Raw genomic sequence first — 18,170 nt, forward strand, 5'->3', positions numbered from 1 at the left:
AAAGAGACACAAATTTTTATTTCCTATAGCTTCAGTATGCATTTTTAAATGTAAATATGTGCTACGGCCTAAATTGACCCTAAATTATTTTCAGTCTTACTTGGCTTAAGACCCTTTTATACTAATATGGTATGCTATTTGTAATTTTTCTTTCCATTTAAAGTACATTTAATACATATGTAAGGATTATTTATAACCAAAAAACTCCACAAATTTAAAATTGCTGGAAAATAATACATCTTCATGTAAGGCCCCCCTTCATTGGAAAACCTCCATTTTTTGGCACAGGCTCATATAAATTTGACTTTTAAATAATTGTGATAAGTCTGATAAATCAAATGAGTATTCTATTGCTTTAAATACATAATATGTCATATATAAAGCCCTTTAAAATGTAATTTTTTGCAATATTTTAATTTTTAAAGCCCCAAATGTTGATAGTTGAAATTTTTCAATTTAAACGTCAAAATTTAACACGCGAAGTTGAATATAGAATTTATCATATTGTCTATAATATATATCCTATTGCCATGAAACTTTGTCAGCAGTCTCATAATTTATTAAGCTTTAGTCATACCAAGTTTTATTAAGATTGGTCAAATTTTTCTATCCTATTAGGTCCGAGTACACAGTTATCGTCCTTTGATTTTCGTTGTCCACGAATAAAGTCCCTAGTGTGGACAGTGTGTTGCTTGCCAATTTTTTTAGTACCCCTTCCAAATGTATTCCTTCATGTTTTATGCCTCAAATAGCAAGTAGGGGGATGAAATTACACTGTAAAAAAATTTGGGTCATGAATTGTAAAGTAAAGTAGTGATTTGGTCCAGCTGAAAAAGGTTAAAAATTAGCACTTCGGAAGCTGTCAAAAGATTTCAAGACCCCCTTAACATAGAATTGTCCATATTTTGAGTTAGAGCCGATGAAGTTTTCTATAATTTTGATATAATTTGTCCCAAAAGTAGTACAACACACTGTAAAAATATTATTGAGAAAGCGCAGGTGGGATTTTTTTTATTTTCATTTATTGTCTAAAAGAAATGCACTACGAAATAACTGTGTACTCGGACCTAAGAGGCGAAATCAGTAAATATAGAATCTGTACTTTGGCAACTTCCCTGAATGATTTAATGGTGTCAATTTGTCAGATAGCATGAAACTAAAGGATTTAAACTTTTATTTGATAGAAATTCTGCAAAAATTACCCATTTTGGCATTATATGGTCAAAATAAGCATTTCAAAGCTTTTTCAATTTTGATGCATAAGTGGCATTCTGACTTTCTATGTGACAGGTTTTCCTGTGTCAATATTTGTGTTTCTATGCTTTAACCCAGTTGTATTACTCATTTGTGAACTCTGAATCTACAGAAAATAAGATTATCTCAGACAATATGTGCAAAATGTGTTGTATAAATGACCCTCGTGTAACGGCCTGTTTGGATCAAGTTAAATGTGAGGACCTAGGTACATAAAAGTTGAAGTCCATAATAAAGATTTCACTAAATTTGTATTAAAAGCACTTCACAATGTCTTTTGTACCTGTTTCATTTCACATAGTATCTTTCTTTTCTTATGTTAAATAGCAAGTGGTTCAAATATAAGCCTGCTGAGGCTAAAATTGCATGCGAGTTTTTCACTAAAAAGTGAAAAATCTTTGTATCAGACCATACTGTCTGCAAAAAAAGTAGAATGCAAGAGTCCCTTTATGCTCAGATTTATTGTATCATGTAACCTGAGTATAGAAATTATAAAAGAGACACAAATTTTTATTTCCTATAGCTTCAGTATGCATTTTTAAATGTAAATATGTGCTACGGCCTAAATTGACCCTAAATTATTTTCAGTCTTACTTGGCTTAAGACCCTTTTATACTAATATGGTATGCTATTTGTAATTTTTCTTTCCATTTAAAGTACATTTAATACATATGTAAGGATTATTTATAACCAAAAAACTCCACAAATTTAAAATTGCTGGAAAATAATACATCTTCATGTAAGGCCCCCCTTCATTGGAAAACCTCCATTTTTTGGCACAGGCTCATATAAATTTGACTTTTAAATAATTGTGATAAGTCTGATAAATCAAATGAGTATTCTATTGCTTTAAATACATAATATGTCATATATAAAGCCCTTTAAAATGTAATTTTTTGCAATATTTTAATTTTTAAAGCCCCAAATGTTGATAGTTGAAATTTTTCAATTTAAACGTCAAAATTTAACACGCGAAGTTGAATATAGAATTTATCATATTGTCTATAATATATATCCTATTGCCATGAAACTTTGTCAGCAGTCTCATAATTTATTAAGCTTTAGTCATACCAAGTTTTATTAAGATTGGTCAAATTTTTCTATCCTATTAGGCGAAATCAGTAAATATAGAATCTGTACTTTGGCAACTTCCCTGAATGATTTAATGGTGTCAATTTGTCAGATAGCATGAAACTAAAGGATTTAAACTTTTATTTGATAGAAATTCTGCAAAAATTACCCATTTTGGCATTATATGGTCAAAATAAGCATTTCAAAGCTTTTTCAATTTTGATGCATAAGTGGCATTCTGACTTTCTATGTGACAGGTTTTCCTGTGTCAATATTTGTGTTTCTATGCTTTAACCCAGTTGTATTACTCATTTGTGAACTCTGAATCTACAGAAAATAAGATTATCTCAGACAATATGTGCAAAATGTGTTGTATAAATGACCCTCGTGTAACGGCCTGTTTGGATCAAGTTAAATGTGAGGACCTAGGTACATAAAAGTTGAAGTCCATAATAAAGATTTCACTAAATTTGTATTAAAAGCACTTCACAATGTCTTTTGTACCTGTTTCATTTCACATAGTATCTTTCTTTTCTTATGTTAAATAGCAAGTGGTTCAAATATAAGCCTGCTGAGGCTAAAATTGCATGCGAGTTTTTCACTAAAAAGTGAAAAATCTTTGTATCAGACCATACTGTCTGCAAAAAAAGTAGAATGCAAGAGTCCCTTTATGCTCAGATTTATTGTATCATGTAACCTGAGTATAGAAATTATAAAAGAGACACAAATTTTTATTTCCTATAGCTTCAGTATGCATTTTTAAATGTAAATATGTGCTACGGCCTAAATTGACCCTAAATTATTTTCAGTCTTACTTGGCTTAAGACCCTTTTATACTAATATGGTATGCTATTTGTAATTTTTCTTTCCATTTAAAGTACATTTAATACATATGTAAGGATTATTTATAACCAAAAAACTCCACAAATTTAAAATTGCTGGAAAATAATACATCTTCATGTAAGGCCCCCCTTCATTGGAAAACCTCCATTTTTTGGCACAGGCTCATATAAATTTGACTTTTAAATAATTGTGATAAGTCTGATAAATCAAATGAGTATTCTATTGCTTTAAATACATAATATGTCATATATAAAGCCCTTTAAAATGTAATTTTTTGCAATATTTTAATTTTTAAAGCCCCAAATGTTGATAGTTGAAATTTTTCAATTTAAACGTCAAAATTTAACACGCGAAGTTGAATATAGAATTTATCATATTGTCTATAATATATATCCTATTGCCATGAAACTTTGTCAGCAGTCTCATAATTTATTAAGCTTTAGTCATACCAAGTTTTATTAAGATTGGTCAAATTTTTCTATCCTATTAGGTCCGAGTACACAGTTATCGTCCTTTGATTTTCGTTGTCCACGAATAAAGTCCCTAGTGTGGACAGTGTGTTGCTTGCCAATTTTTTTAGTACCCCTTCCAAATGTATTCCTTCATGTTTTATGCCTCAAATAGCAAGTAGGGGGATGAAATTACACTGTAAAAAAATTTGGGTCATGAATTGTAAAGTAAAGTAGTGATTTGGTCCAGCTGAAAAAGGTTAAAAATTAGCACTTCGGAAGCTGTCAAAAGATTTCAAGACCCCCTTAACATAGAATTGTCCATATTTTGAGTTAGAGCCGATGAAGTTTTCTATAATTTTGATATAATTTGTCCCAAAAGTAGTACAACACACTGTAAAAATATTATTGAGAAAGCGCAGGTGGGATTTTTTTTATTTTCATTTATTGTCTAAAAGAAATGCACTACGAAATAACTGTGTACTCGGACCTAAGAGGCGAAATCAGTAAATATAGAATCTGTACTTTGGCAACTTCCCTGAATGATTTAATGGTGTCAATTTGTCAGATAGCATGAAACTAAAGGATTTAAACTTTTATTTGATAGAAATTCTGCAAAAATTACCCATTTTGGCATTATATGGTCAAAATAAGCATTTCAAAGCTTTTTCAATTTTGATGCATAAGTGGCATTCTGACTTTCTATGTGACAGGTTTTCCTGTGTCAATATTTGTGTTTCTATGCTTTAACCCAGTTGTATTACTCATTTGTGAACTCTGAATCTACAGAAAATAAGATTATCTCAGACAATATGTGCAAAATGTGTTGTATAAATGACCCTCGTGTAACGGCCTGTTTGGATCAAGTTAAATGTGAGGACCTAGGTACATAAAAGTTGAAGTCCATAATAAAGATTTCACTAAATTTGTATTAAAAGCACTTCACAATGTCTTTTGTACCTGTTTCATTTCACATAGTATCTTTCTTTTCTTATGTTAAATAGCAAGTGGTTCAAATATAAGCCTGCTGAGGCTAAAATTGCATGCGAGTTTTTCACTAAAAAGTGAAAAATCTTTGTATCAGACCATACTGTCTGCAAAAAAAGTAGAATGCAAGAGTCCCTTTATGCTCAGATTTATTGTATCATGTAACCTGAGTATAGAAATTATAAAAGAGACACAAATTTTTATTTCCTATAGCTTCAGTATGCATTTTTAAATGTAAATATGTGCTACGGCCTAAATTGACCCTAAATTATTTTCAGACTTACTTGGCTTAAGACCCTTTTATACTAATATGGTATGCTATTTGTAATTTTTCTTTCCATTTAAAGTACATTTAATACATATGTAAGGATTATTTATAACCAAAAAACTCCACAAATTTAAAATTGCTGGAAAATAATACATCTTCATGTAAGGCCCCCCTTCATTGGAAAACCTCCATTTTTTGGCACAGGCTCATATAAATTTGACTTTTAAATAATTGTGATAAGTCTGATAAATCAAATGAGTATTCTATTGCTTTAAATACATAATATGTCATATATAAAGCCCTTTAAAATGTAATTTTTTGCAATATTTTAATTTTTAAAGCCCCAAATGTTGATAGTTGAAATTTTTCAATTTAAACGTCAAAATTTAACACGCGAAGTTGAATATAGAATTTATCATATTGTCTATAATATATATCCTATTGCCATGAAACTTTGTCAGCAGTCTCATAATTTATTAAGCTTTAGTCATACCAAGTTTTATTAAGATTGGTCAAATTTTTCTATCCTATTAGGCGAAATCAGTAAATATAGAATCTGTACTTTGGCAACTTCCCTGAATGATTTAATGGTGTCAATTTGTCAGATAGCATGAAACTAAAGGATTTAAACTTTTATTTGATAGAAATTCTGCAAAAATTACCCATTTTGGCATTATATGGTCAAAATAAGCATTTCAAAGCTTTTTCAATTTTGATGCATAAGTGGCATTCTGACTTTCTATGTGACAGGTTTTCCTGTGTCAATATTTGTGTTTCTATGCTTTAACCCAGTTGTATTACTCATTTGTGAACTCTGAATCTACAGAAAATAAGATTATCTCAGACAATATGTGCAAAATGTGTTGTATAAATGACCCTCGTGTAACGGCCTGTTTGGATCAAGTTAAATGTGAGGACCTAGGTACATAAAAGTTGAAGTCCATAATAAAGATTTCACTAAATTTGTATTAAAAGCACTTCACAATGTCTTTTGTACCTGTTTCATTTCACATAGTATCTTTCTTTTCTTATGTTAAATAGCAAGTGGTTCAAATATAAGCCTGCTGAGGCTAAAATTGCATGCGAGTTTTTCACTAAAAAGTGAAAAATCTTTGTATCAGACCATACTGTCTGCAAAAAAAGTAGAATGCAAGAGTCCCTTTATGCTCAGATTTATTGTATCATGTAACCTGAGTATAGAAATTATAAAAGAGACACAAATTTTTATTTCCTATAGCTTCAGTATGCATTTTTAAATGTAAATATGTGCTACGGCCTAAATTGACCCTAAATTATTTTCAGACTTACTTGGCTTAAGACCCTTTTATACTAATATGGTATGCTATTTGTAATTTTTCTTTCCATTTAAAGTACATTTAATACATATGTAAGGATTATTTATAACCAAAAAACTCCACAAATTTAAAATTGCTGGAAAATAATACATCTTCATGTAAGGCCCCCCTTCATTGGAAAACCTCCATTTTTTGGCACAGGCTCATATAAATTTGACTTTTAAATAATTGTGATAAGTCTGATAAATCAAATGAGTATTCTATTGCTTTAAATACATAATATGTCATATATAAAGCCCTTTAAAATGTAATTTTTTGCAATATTTTAATTTTTAAAGCCCCAAATGTTGATAGTTGAAATTTTTCAATTTAAACGTCAAAATTTAACACGCGAAGTTGAATATAGAATTTATCATATTGTCTATAATATATATCCTATTGCCATGAAACTTTGTCAGCAGTCTCATAATTTATTAAGCTTTAGTCATACCAAGTTTTATTAAGATTGGTCAAATTTTTCTATCCTATTAGGCGAAATCAGTAAATATAGAATCTGTACTTTGGCAACTTCCCTGAATGATTTAATGGTGTCAATTTGTCAGATAGCATGAAACTAAAGGATTTAAACTTTTATTTGATAGAAATTCTGCAAAAATTACCCATTTTGGCATTATATGGTCAAAATAAGCATTTCAAAGCTTTTTCAATTTTGATGCATAAGTGGCATTCTGACTTTCTATGTGACAGGTTTTCCTGTGTCAATATTTGTGTTTCTATGCTTTAACCCAGTTGTATTACTCATTTGTGAACTCTGAATCTACAGAAAATAAGATTATCTCAGACAATATGTGCAAAATGTGTTGTATAAATGACCCTCGTGTAACGGCCTGTTTGGATCAAGTTAAATGTGAGGACCTAGGTACATAAAAGTTGAAGTCCATAATAAAGATTTCACTAAATTTGTATTAAAAGCACTTCACAATGTCTTTTGTACCTGTTTCATTTCACATAGTATCTTTCTTTTCTTATGTTAAATAGCAAGTGGTTCAAATATAAGCCTGCTGAGGCTAAAATTGCATGCGAGTTTTTCATTAAAAAGTGAAAAATCTTTGTATCAGACCATACTGTCTGCAAAAAAAGTAGAATGCAAGAGTCCCTTTATGCTCAGATTTATTGTATCATGTAACCTGAGTATAGAAATTATAAAAGAGACACAAATTTTTATTTCCTATAGCTTCAGTATGCATTTTTAAATGTAAATATGTGCTACGGCCTAAATTGACCCTAAATTATTTTCAGTCTTACTTGGCTTAAGACCCTTTTATACTAATATGGTATGCTATTTGTAATTTTTCTTTCCATTTAAAGTACATTTAATACATATGTAAGGATTATTTATAACCAAAAAACTCCACAAATTTAAAATTGCTGGAAAATAATACATCTTCATGTAAGGCCCCCCTTCATTGGAAAACCTCCATTTTTTGGCACAGGCTCATATAAATTTGACTTTTAAATAATTGTGATAAGTCTGATAAATCAAATGAGTATTCTATTGCTTTAAATACATAATATGTCATATATAAAGCCCTTTAAAATGTAATTTTTTGCAATATTTTAATTTTTAAAGCCCCAAATGTTGATAGTTGAAATTTTTCAATTTAAACGTCAAAATTTAACACGCGAAGTTGAATATAGAATTTATCATATTGTCTATAATATATATCCTATTGCCATGAAACTTTGTCAGCAGTCTCATAATTTATTAAGCTTTAGTCATACCAAGTTTTATTAAGATTGGTCAAATTTTTCTATCCTAAGAGGCGAAATCAGTAAATATAGAATCTGTACTTTGGCAACTTCCCTGAATGATTTAATGGTGTCAATTTGTCAGATAGCATGAAACTAAAGGATTTAAACTTTTATTTGATAGAAATTCTGCAAAAATTACCCATTTTGGCATTATATGGTCAAAATAAGCATTTCAAAGCTTTTTCAATTTTGATGCATAAGTGGCATTCTGACTTTCTATGTGACAGGTTTTCCTGTGTCAATATTTGTGTTTCTATGCTTTAACCCAGTTGTATTACTCATTTGTGAACTCTGAATCTACAGAAAATAAGATTATCTCAGACAATATGTGCAAAATGTGTTGTATAAATGACCCTCGTGTAACGGCCTGTTTGGATCAAGTTAAATGTGAGGACCTAGGTACATAAAAGTTGAAGTCCATAATAAAGATTTCACTAAATTTGTATTAAAAGCACTTCACAATGTCTTTTGTACCTGTTTCATTTCACATAGTATCTTTCTTTTCTTATGTTAAATAGCAAGTGGTTCAAATATAAGCCTGCTGAGGCTAAAATTGCATGCGAGTTTTTCACTAAAAAGTGAAAAATCTTTGTATCAGACCATACTGTCTGCAAAAAAAGTAGAATGCAAGAGTCCCTTTATGCTCAGATTTATTGTATCATGTAACCTGAGTATAGAAATTATAAAAGAGACACAAATTTTTATTTCCTATAGCTTCAGTATGCATTTTTAAATGTAAATATGTGCTACGGCCTAAATTGACCCTAAATTATTTTCAGTCTTACTTGGCTTAAGACCCTTTTATACTAATATGGTATGCTATTTGTAATTTTTCTTTCCATTTAAAGTACATTTAATACATATGTAAGGATTATTTATAACCAAAAAACTCCACAAATTTAAAATTGCTGGAAAATAATACATCTTCATGTAAGGCCCCCCTTCATTGGAAAACCTCCATTTTTTGGCACAGGCTCATATAAATTTGACTTTTAAATAATTGTGATAAGTCTGATAAATCAAATGAGTATTCTATTGCTTTAAATACATAATATGTCATATATAAAGCCCTTTAAAATGTAATTTTTTGCAATATTTTAATTTTTAAAGCCCCAAATGTTGATAGTTGAAATTTTTCAATTTAAACGTCAAAATTTAACACGCGAAGTTGAATATAGAATTTATCATATTGTCTATAATATATATCCTATTGCCATGAAACTTTGTCAGCAGTCTCATAATTTATTAAGCTTTAGTCATACCAAGTTTTATTAAGATTGGTCAAATTTTTCTATCCTATTAGGCGAAATCAGTAAATATAGAATCTGTACTTTGGCAACTTCCCTGAATGATTTAATGGTGTCAATTTGTCAGATAGCATGAAACTAAAGGATTTAAACTTTTATTTGATAGAAATTCTGCAAAAATTACCCATTTTGGCATTATATGGTCAAAATAAGCATTTCAAAGCTTTTTCAATTTTGATGCATAAGTGGCATTCTGACTTTCTATGTGACAGGTTTTCCTGTGTCAATATTTGTGTTTCTATGCTTTAACCCAGTTGTATTACTCATTTGTGAACTCTGAATCTACAGAAAATAAGATTATCTCAGACAATATGTGCAAAATGTGTTGTATAAATGACCCTCGTGTAACGGCCTGTTTGGATCAAGTTAAATGTGAGGACCTAGGTACATAAAAGTTGAAGTCCATAATAAAGATTTCACTAAATTTGTATTAAAAGCACTTCACAATGTCTTTTGTACCTGTTTCATTTCACATAGTATCTTTCTTTTCTTATGTTAAATAGCAAGTGGTTCAAATATAAGCCTGCTGAGGCTAAAATTGCATGCGAGTTTTTCACTAAAAAGTGAAAAATCTTTGTATCAGACCATACTGTCTGCAAAAAAAGTAGAATGCAAGAGTCCCTTTATGCTCAGATTTATTGTATCATGTAACCTGAGTATAGAAATTATAAAAGAGACACAAATTTTTATTTCCTATAGCTTCAGTATGCATTTTTAAATGTAAATATGTGCTACGGCCTAAATTGACCCTAAATTATTTTCAGTCTTACTTGGCTTAAGACCCTTTTATACTAATATGGTATGCTATTTGTAATTTTTCTTTCCATTTAAAGTACATTTAATACATATGTAAGGATTATTTATAACCAAAAAACTCCACAAATTTAAAATTGCTGGAAAATAATACATCTTCATGTAAGGCCCCCCTTCATTGGAAAACCTCCATTTTTTGGCACAGGCTCATATAAATTTGACTTTTAAATAATTGTGATAAGTCTGATAAATCAAATGAGTATTCTATTGCTTTAAATACATAATATGTCATATATAAAGCCCTTTAAAATGTAATTTTTTGCAATATTTTAATTTTTAAAGCCCCAAATGTTGATAGTTGAAATTTTTCAATTTAAACGTCAAAATTTAACACGCGAAGTTGAATATAGAATTTATCATATTGTCTATAATATATATCCTATTGCCATGAAACTTTGTCAGCAGTCTCATAATTTATTAAGCTTTAGTCATACCAAGTTTTATTAAGATTGGTCAAATTTTTCTATCCTATTAGGTCCGAGTACACAGTTATCGTCCTTTGATTTTCGTTGTCCACGAATAAAGTCCCTAGTGTGGACAGTGTGTTGCTTGCCAATTTTTTTAGTACCCCTTCCAAATGTATTCCTTCATGTTTTATGCCTCAAATAGCAAGTAGGGGGATGAAATTACACTGTAAAAAAATTTGGGTCATGAATTGTAAAGTAAAGTAGTGATTTGGTCCAGCTGAAAAAGGTTAAAAATTAGCACTTCGGAAGCTGTCAAAAGATTTCAAGACCCCCTTAACATAGAATTGTCCATATTTTGAGTTAGAGCCGATGAAGTTTTCTATAATTTTGATATAATTTGTCCAAAAAGTAGTACAACACACTGTAAAAATATTATTGAGAAAGCGCAGGTGGGATTTTTTTTATTTTCATTTATTGTCTAAAAGAAATGCACTACGAAATAACTGTGTACTCGGACCTAAGAGGCGAAATCAGTAAATATAGAATCTGTACTTTGGCAACTTCCCTGAATGATTTAATGGTGTCAATTTGTCAGATAGCATGAAACTAAAGGATTTAAACTTTTATTTGATAGAAATTCTGCAAAAATTACCCATTTTGGCATTATATGGTCAAAATAAGCATTTCAAAGCTTTTTCAATTTTGATGCATAAGTGGCATTCTGACTTTCTATGTGACAGGTTTTCCTGTGTCAATATTTGTGTTTCTATGCTTTAACCCAGTTGTATTACTCATTTGTGAACTCTGAATCTACAGAAAATAAGATTATCTCAGACAATATGTGCAAAATGTGTTGTATAAATGACCCTCGTGTAACGGCCTGTTTGGATCAAGTTAAATGTGAGGACCTAGGTACATAAAAGTTGAAGTCCATAATAAAGATTTCACTAAATTTGTATTAAAAGCACTTCACAATGTCTTTTGTACCTGTTTCATTTCACATAGTATCTTTCTTTTCTTATGTTAAATAGCAAGTGGTTCAAATATAAGCCTGCTGAGGCTAAAATTGCATGCGAGTTTTTCACTAAAAAGTGAAAAATCTTTGTATCAGACCATACTGTCTGCAAAAAAAGTAGAATGCAAGAGTCCCTTTATGCTCAGATTTATTGTATCATGTAACCTGAGTATAGAAATTATAAAAGAGACACAAATTTTTATTTCCTATAGCTTCAGTATGCATTTTTAAATGTAAATATGTGCTACGGCCTAAATTGACCCTAAATTATTTTCAGTCTTACTTGGCTTAAGACCCTTTTATACTAATATGGTATGCTATTTGTAATTTTTCTTTCCATTTAAAGTACATTTAATACATATGTAAGGATTATTTATAACCAAAAAACTCCACAAATTTAAAATTGCTGGAAAATAATACATCTTCATGTAAGGCCCCCCTTCATTGGAAAACCTCCATTTTTTGGCACAGGCTCATATAAATTTGACTTTTAAATAATTGTGATAAGTCTGATAAATCAAATGAGTATTCTATTGCTTTAAATACATAATATGTCATATATAAAGCCCTTTAAAATGTAATTTTTTGCAATATTTTAATTTTTAAAGCCCCAAATGTTGATAGTTGAAATTTTTCAATTTAAACGTCAAAATTTAACACGCGAAGTTGAATATAGAATTTATCATATTGTCTATAATATATATCCTATTGCCATGAAACTTTGTCAGCAGTCTCATAATTTATTAAGCTTTAGTCATACCAAGTTTTATTAAGATTGGTCAAATTTTTCTATCCTATTAGGTCCGAGTACACAGTTATCGTCCTTTGATTTTCGTTGTCCACGAATAAAGTCCCTAGTGTGGACAGTGTGTTGCTTGCCAATTTTTTTAGTACCCCTTCCAAATGTATTCCTTCATGTTTTATGCCTCAAATAGCAAGTAGGGGGATGAAATTACACTGTAAAAAAATTTGGGTCATGAATTGTAAAGTAAAGTAGTGATTTGGTCCAGCTGAAAAAGGTTAAAAATTAGCACTTCGGAAGCTGTCAAAAGATTTCAAGACCCCCTTAACATAGAATTGTCCATATTTTGAGTTAGAGCCGATGAAGTTTTCTATAATTTTGATATAATTTGTCCCAAAAGTAGTACAACACACTGTAAAAATATTATTGAGAAAGCGCAGGTGGGATTTTTTTTATTTTCATTTATTGTCTAAAAGAAATGCACTACGAAATAACTGTGTACTCGGACCAAGTACTATTTTCATTTTGCATAATATTATTTGATCCACGTAGAAAATATCTCTGTGGAAGGTAAATCTTCAAAATAAACTGAATTGTTAACACCAAAAATCAGCCCTGACTTTTAAATATAAATATTTTGAGCATCTATTGTATTAAACAAAGTTACAAGATAAAAATGTTAACTATGTCAATGCCAATATGCGCATTTCAGATTTGTTGAGTTGTTTGATTATCAAAATTATTTGCTACCTCACAGGCGTATTCATAGTGTACGCATTCAACCTTTTCGAATGCGCTTTTGATGCTTCTTATAGACCTAACTCGTCGGGGTTTTTTTCCGTAATCACAAGTTGTCTCACTTATAAATACACCGCCTCTTATTGTGTATATTAAAAAAAAATTGTGAATTGCTAAACATTTTAATGAAATGTCGTTCGTCTTGTTTCAAAGAAGATACCATTTGAAGACAGTATCTTTTTTTTAATTTTAAGCAGTTGGGTAAAATGTAGATGTAACAAAAATAAACAAAGTGCTCCATTTCTTAAACAATTAAATTAGTGTAGTGTTTAGTCATATCTGATATATATCTTTTATTATCATACTTATTCACAAAATGAGTTATCTTTAAAGTTTGGTATGTTTAATTTTCGTTATGATTAGAATTGATAATCTTCTCAACAAGTTTAGGTCCAGGATAATCCATTGCTATGATTCCAAAACGTCCATGTTGTCCATTGATATATTCATAAAGCTTTGGATTGAGCCTTTTGGCAATACAGCATGGAGTACAAATGCTCAATGCAGTGCTATTGTAAGTTAGATATATTTGATTGTCCTTATTCTGTGAGAAAGCTGTTTCTAAATGAGTCTTTACAGCATTCCATTTTTCCGAAAATCTGTGAGCATTCCACAAATCTTCGGTATTCAGCCATTTCAGTGACCTATAGGGAAAGCCTATTGGTCTGCGCTCATCCTTAGCAATTGAAAAATCGTATAGAATTATGATTTTGCCTTTTGCTTGTCCAATGGTTGGAACCTTTTCTTCAGACCAAAGTTTTGCTTTGGAATTTTCTAGCGTTTCCCTAACTGCTTCAGAGAATGATTTGTCACTATGATATGATTTATATTCGTCTCTAACCCTTACAAGCAGAAATTCACTTGGATGCTTATCCAGGAAATCAGCCATGTCGGTTAAACACTGTGTAAATTGGAAATTCAAGTTAAACATATTCTGATAAATAAGCAAATCGTCTGTGTACAGACGACAACGTATATCGAAAAAACGAATGCCAATCTGAAGTTGGTCGCCTAATGATAGGCTTTGGCATACAACCCATGGAATTGCACTTGTACTTGCCATGCTTTCATGTGTTCCTGGTATTGAAATATCTGTTATAGACTTTGATTCATCTAAAGCTTTCATCCAATCAGTATGTGTTGAAGGAGGAGCATTAGTGGTATTCCAGAAGTCAGCACGTCTTGTCTTACAACAACAGTTTCCTAAACGTATGCATTAAATATATTAAAGTTATCTGGTAAGATTCGTTAAAGTGGGTTCTGCAGTTGCAATCTAAATCTCGTTTGTAAGCCAGAGAAATGCGAGGAAAGAAATGAAAATATTGGTTTTTATACATTTGTAAAAGGGTCACAAATCAACACATAAAAGTGTTAAGTACTTTATAAAACATGATTTCGCAAACTATTCTTCATCATTTTATTTTGTGTGCATATAATTAAAACACTTTTTTAACATATTAATTTATTTTAGATTGGCCGAATAAACTCACAAAGCGTCCCTCATGTTTCCGATGTATGGAGTATTTATCAATTTAATAAAAAAACTTCTTTATTACAAATTTCTTCTCTGACATCACTTTGGCAAATTGAACAGCAATTGTGTACCGTATTTAATAAATGTATAGTTTCAAAATTACATTCAATTTACGATTAATGGTATTGACAGTGGTACTAAAAAAAGAATATTGTAGTTCTGATTTAAATATAAATTTAGAATCAGCAATCTATAAACATATAAAATTTAAAAACAAAAATACTAGATTGAAGACCATCTTTGCTGTTAATATGATCAATCGCCCCAAATCTGAATAGGGCCACCTGCTTCCAAGTTTGAGAAATGATAAGTTTGTGATTCTTGATAACGTGTACTCTCATCGAATTAAATACATGCAAAAATTGTATGACAGTACATTCTGACTTTAAGTGTTTTCAATAACACAATTTACATCGGATATGGCATCCACTGTATTTAAAATTGGGACATGTGTGCTGTAAAATAGTATCCCTTTTACTACTCTGTAATTATCCCCCATTCTTCTTCCTACAATCATTTTATTTCGAACTGATCTCTTATCACTAAGTCTTGTTCTGTAAGTAACCCTGCAATTCTGTCATGCTTATAAAACAATTAGGAGCTACCAACCAACAGAATCCCCCATTCGGATTTGGAAGTTTATAATAACATTCCGAACAGTTAAACCAATGTGCCCATGTTTTTATTTCATTAACATCGAGTAATATATTGACATCAGCAACAGTAAAAGGAATGTGTAATTATCATATTATAAATTCATCAGGAGCAGTAAAACGAATTTGGCTGTGTATTACTACATCCCATACAGCCATACTGATTTCCGCAGCAAATTTTCAATAGATATAAGAAGATGTGGTATGAGTGCCAATGAGACAACTCTCCATCCAAGTCAAAATATATAAAAGTAAACCATTATAGCATGGTATCGCATTCAAACATACATACCCATCATAGATCAGGCAAAAAGTCTTGTTTTTCATGATTAATCCTACAAAAATTAAATAAAGAATGGTACTTATGAAATACATAGTAATTTTATTACAAATCCTTCTATTGCAATATAACTTATATTGGTCGAAAAAAGAAGGAGACAGCTGCAAAATAAAAATGGCGGGAAGAAAAAACAGTCCACAAAACACTACAAAAAATTAAAGACTAAGCAGCATGGACCCAGCTGCAATTAGACTGGAGGTCCTTCCTGGTGAACCCAGTCGCTTCAAAATGATCATCAGTTCCTGCTACACATGTCACACCAATCGTGCTTCTACTATTCAAATGTGTTAATGAAGATAATTGATAAAAAATAATCATACATTACAAAATCTGTAAACCCATTGGTAGATGTACTTATACATGACCACATATGAAAGTTAGAAACAAAAGTCACTTTTCTATCTGGACAAAAGATTGGCGAGACCATTCCGATAGAAATAACATAGACATTAACAAACTGAAATAGCACAAATATTAATCTTTAAAAAAAGATTAAGTTAATGCAACATGTGCAATATGAACCTCTTTCTAAAAAAAAACAAGGGCTGAACAACACAGGGCTAATGCGGTAATAAATATTAAAATGAGCAAAAGTTTAAAAAAATAAGTAACTCTAAAAAAAATTAAGATGAATAACATTTAAGGTATTGTGATAGTTAAACTGTTACACCACTGTCCCAGGTTAAGGGAGGGTTAAGCGCTCACAAACATGTTTAACCCCGCCACATTCTTTATGTGCCTGTCCCAAGTCAGGAGCCTGTAGTTCAGTGGTTGTCGTTGGTTCATGTCTGTCGTATTTGTTTCTCGTAAATTGTTTTGTTATAAATTAGACCGTTAGTTTTCTCAATTGAATTGTTTCATATTTTCATGTCAGAGCCTTTTATAGCCGACCATACGGTTTGGGTTTTTCTCCTTGTTGAAGGCCGTACGGTTTCCTTTAATTGCTTACATCCATTTCATTTGAACTTTGGTGGATAGTTGTCTCATTGGCAATCATACCACATCTCATTATTTTTATATAAATCATCTTAATATTATATATAGTAATTCAATTTAAATATCCCTACCTTTGTAACAGTATTTCCCGTGTGAATTACAGAAAACTGACTGCTGACTGACTTTAATTGTTTCTTTGTATATACTAGCATTCTGCACTCTGAAATATTAACTGTAATATTTTTAAATCGTGTAAGCTGATATTTAAAACACCGCTTTAGATGTAGGCATCTAATTTAACTATAAATATATACAAAGGTTTATTGTCATTTTGACAAAGAGTTGCTTTGCAATGTGGTTGAAAACAAATACATGTTTTGTGTACTTTTAAGAAATCGAACTAAATTTGGTTTTATTTTGTCATTGTATTGCCGTATCCTTGACGGTTATCTATATCTGAGGGTCTGGATGTGGTTTACAGAACAGAGAATAATGGGCAAAACATGCAGAATAAAGGGCCCAAAAATAAAGAATAGAGAATAATAGGGTGCTAAAATATAAAAGAATGTTTTAGGATAGTGTTTAAAATAAATAAAAGGTAGAGAAAAATTGTCTAAACAATTTATAAAGGATGAAGAAATTAAGGACCCCCTTCCAGACCTTCATATCTTCTTCGTTCTTATTGTAAAATGTTTAATCAAACTTGCATTAAAACATACGTAATCATAATTTTAGTTTATATGTGATTAAAACGTACAGATTTTGTTGCAATTGCATGTTTTAATTTTTGGTATTTTTAATTTTTTTGAAATTTTATTTCAAGTTGCAGACTTGAGTGGGTGCGTTAAGAACACATTTATTTTATAAAAAAAGACAAAGTAGAAGGCATTAGTCTACAGAACAGCAGTGGTGTTCGTCAATGTTCGACTTCAGTATGGACAAGAGGGGCTCGAATCAAAACAGTTGTAAGGCCAAATCAAATACGAAACTGAATAAACGACTGAAGATGATAGTTACGTTACTGGTCATTTTGCCGTGTATTTTTACTTATTTCTCCGTTAATCTAGAACGCATGTGGAAAATATAACAGCTCACATTCAAAACTAGTTATATATGAATTCATATTCCACAATTTTAAACAAATATCAAATAAATAAACAAATTTTCCAACATTTTCTGTGTCTGTAGGCGGTCCGTCGCCGTACTGGATATTAGATGAGGGTCTGGATGGGGTTAACAGAATATCACATTTCATGCATTTAATATATATATATATATAATTAACCACTAAAACAAATACTGATTGTAGACAGATTTAAGCCCGAGCACTGTCATGCTTTGTTGTTCTGTAGGTATGATGTTGTTGAAAAAAATGGATGCTTACTAGACATCAGCCTGATCTAGGTGGCTTATATTTTAACAACTATTTTCAATTTTGTGAAAAATGTCACATTTAATCCTAATATTTGTAATTTCAAACGTGAAATCCAGTTATTATTACACGGGATAACTTAAGCTAAAGGTCACGATATGAGTCGAGGGATGATACATGTATACACGCATAGCTCTTTAAACGTTATGTAAAAATCTACAATTTATTCCGTAATTAGTAATAAGCATTTCTAAAGACTACAAAACTCAGGGGA

General features: G+C 30.6%; 2 protein-coding genes across 2 annotated transcripts in view; one reads left to right on the top strand and one right to left on the bottom strand.

The window, feature by feature from the left end:
- LOC127724457 (protocadherin gamma-A4-like) overlaps nucleotides 1–18,170 on the top strand; it is a 76,526-nt gene that overhangs the window by 52,865 nt on the left and 5,491 nt on the right. The window lies entirely within an intron of this gene.
- Nucleotides 13,234–16,763, bottom strand: LOC127724460 (1-phosphatidylinositol phosphodiesterase-like). The gene is made up of 3 exons (XM_052231425.1): nucleotides 16,656–16,763; nucleotides 15,541–15,583; nucleotides 13,234–14,264 (listed from the first exon to the last, which is right to left on the bottom strand). Exons 2-3 carry the CDS (start codon nucleotides 15,545–15,547, stop codon nucleotides 13,405–13,407), a joined length of 867 nt encoding a protein of 288 aa, XP_052087385.1. The 5' UTR covers nucleotides 15,548–15,583; nucleotides 16,656–16,763; the 3' UTR covers nucleotides 13,234–13,404.

This window comes from Mytilus californianus, unplaced genomic scaffold (genome assembly GCF_021869535.1).
Source record: "Mytilus californianus isolate M0D057914Y unplaced genomic scaffold, xbMytCali1.0.p SCAF_14, whole genome shotgun sequence".
Classification (NCBI taxonomy): Eukaryota; Metazoa; Mollusca; class Bivalvia; order Mytilida; family Mytilidae; genus Mytilus; species Mytilus californianus.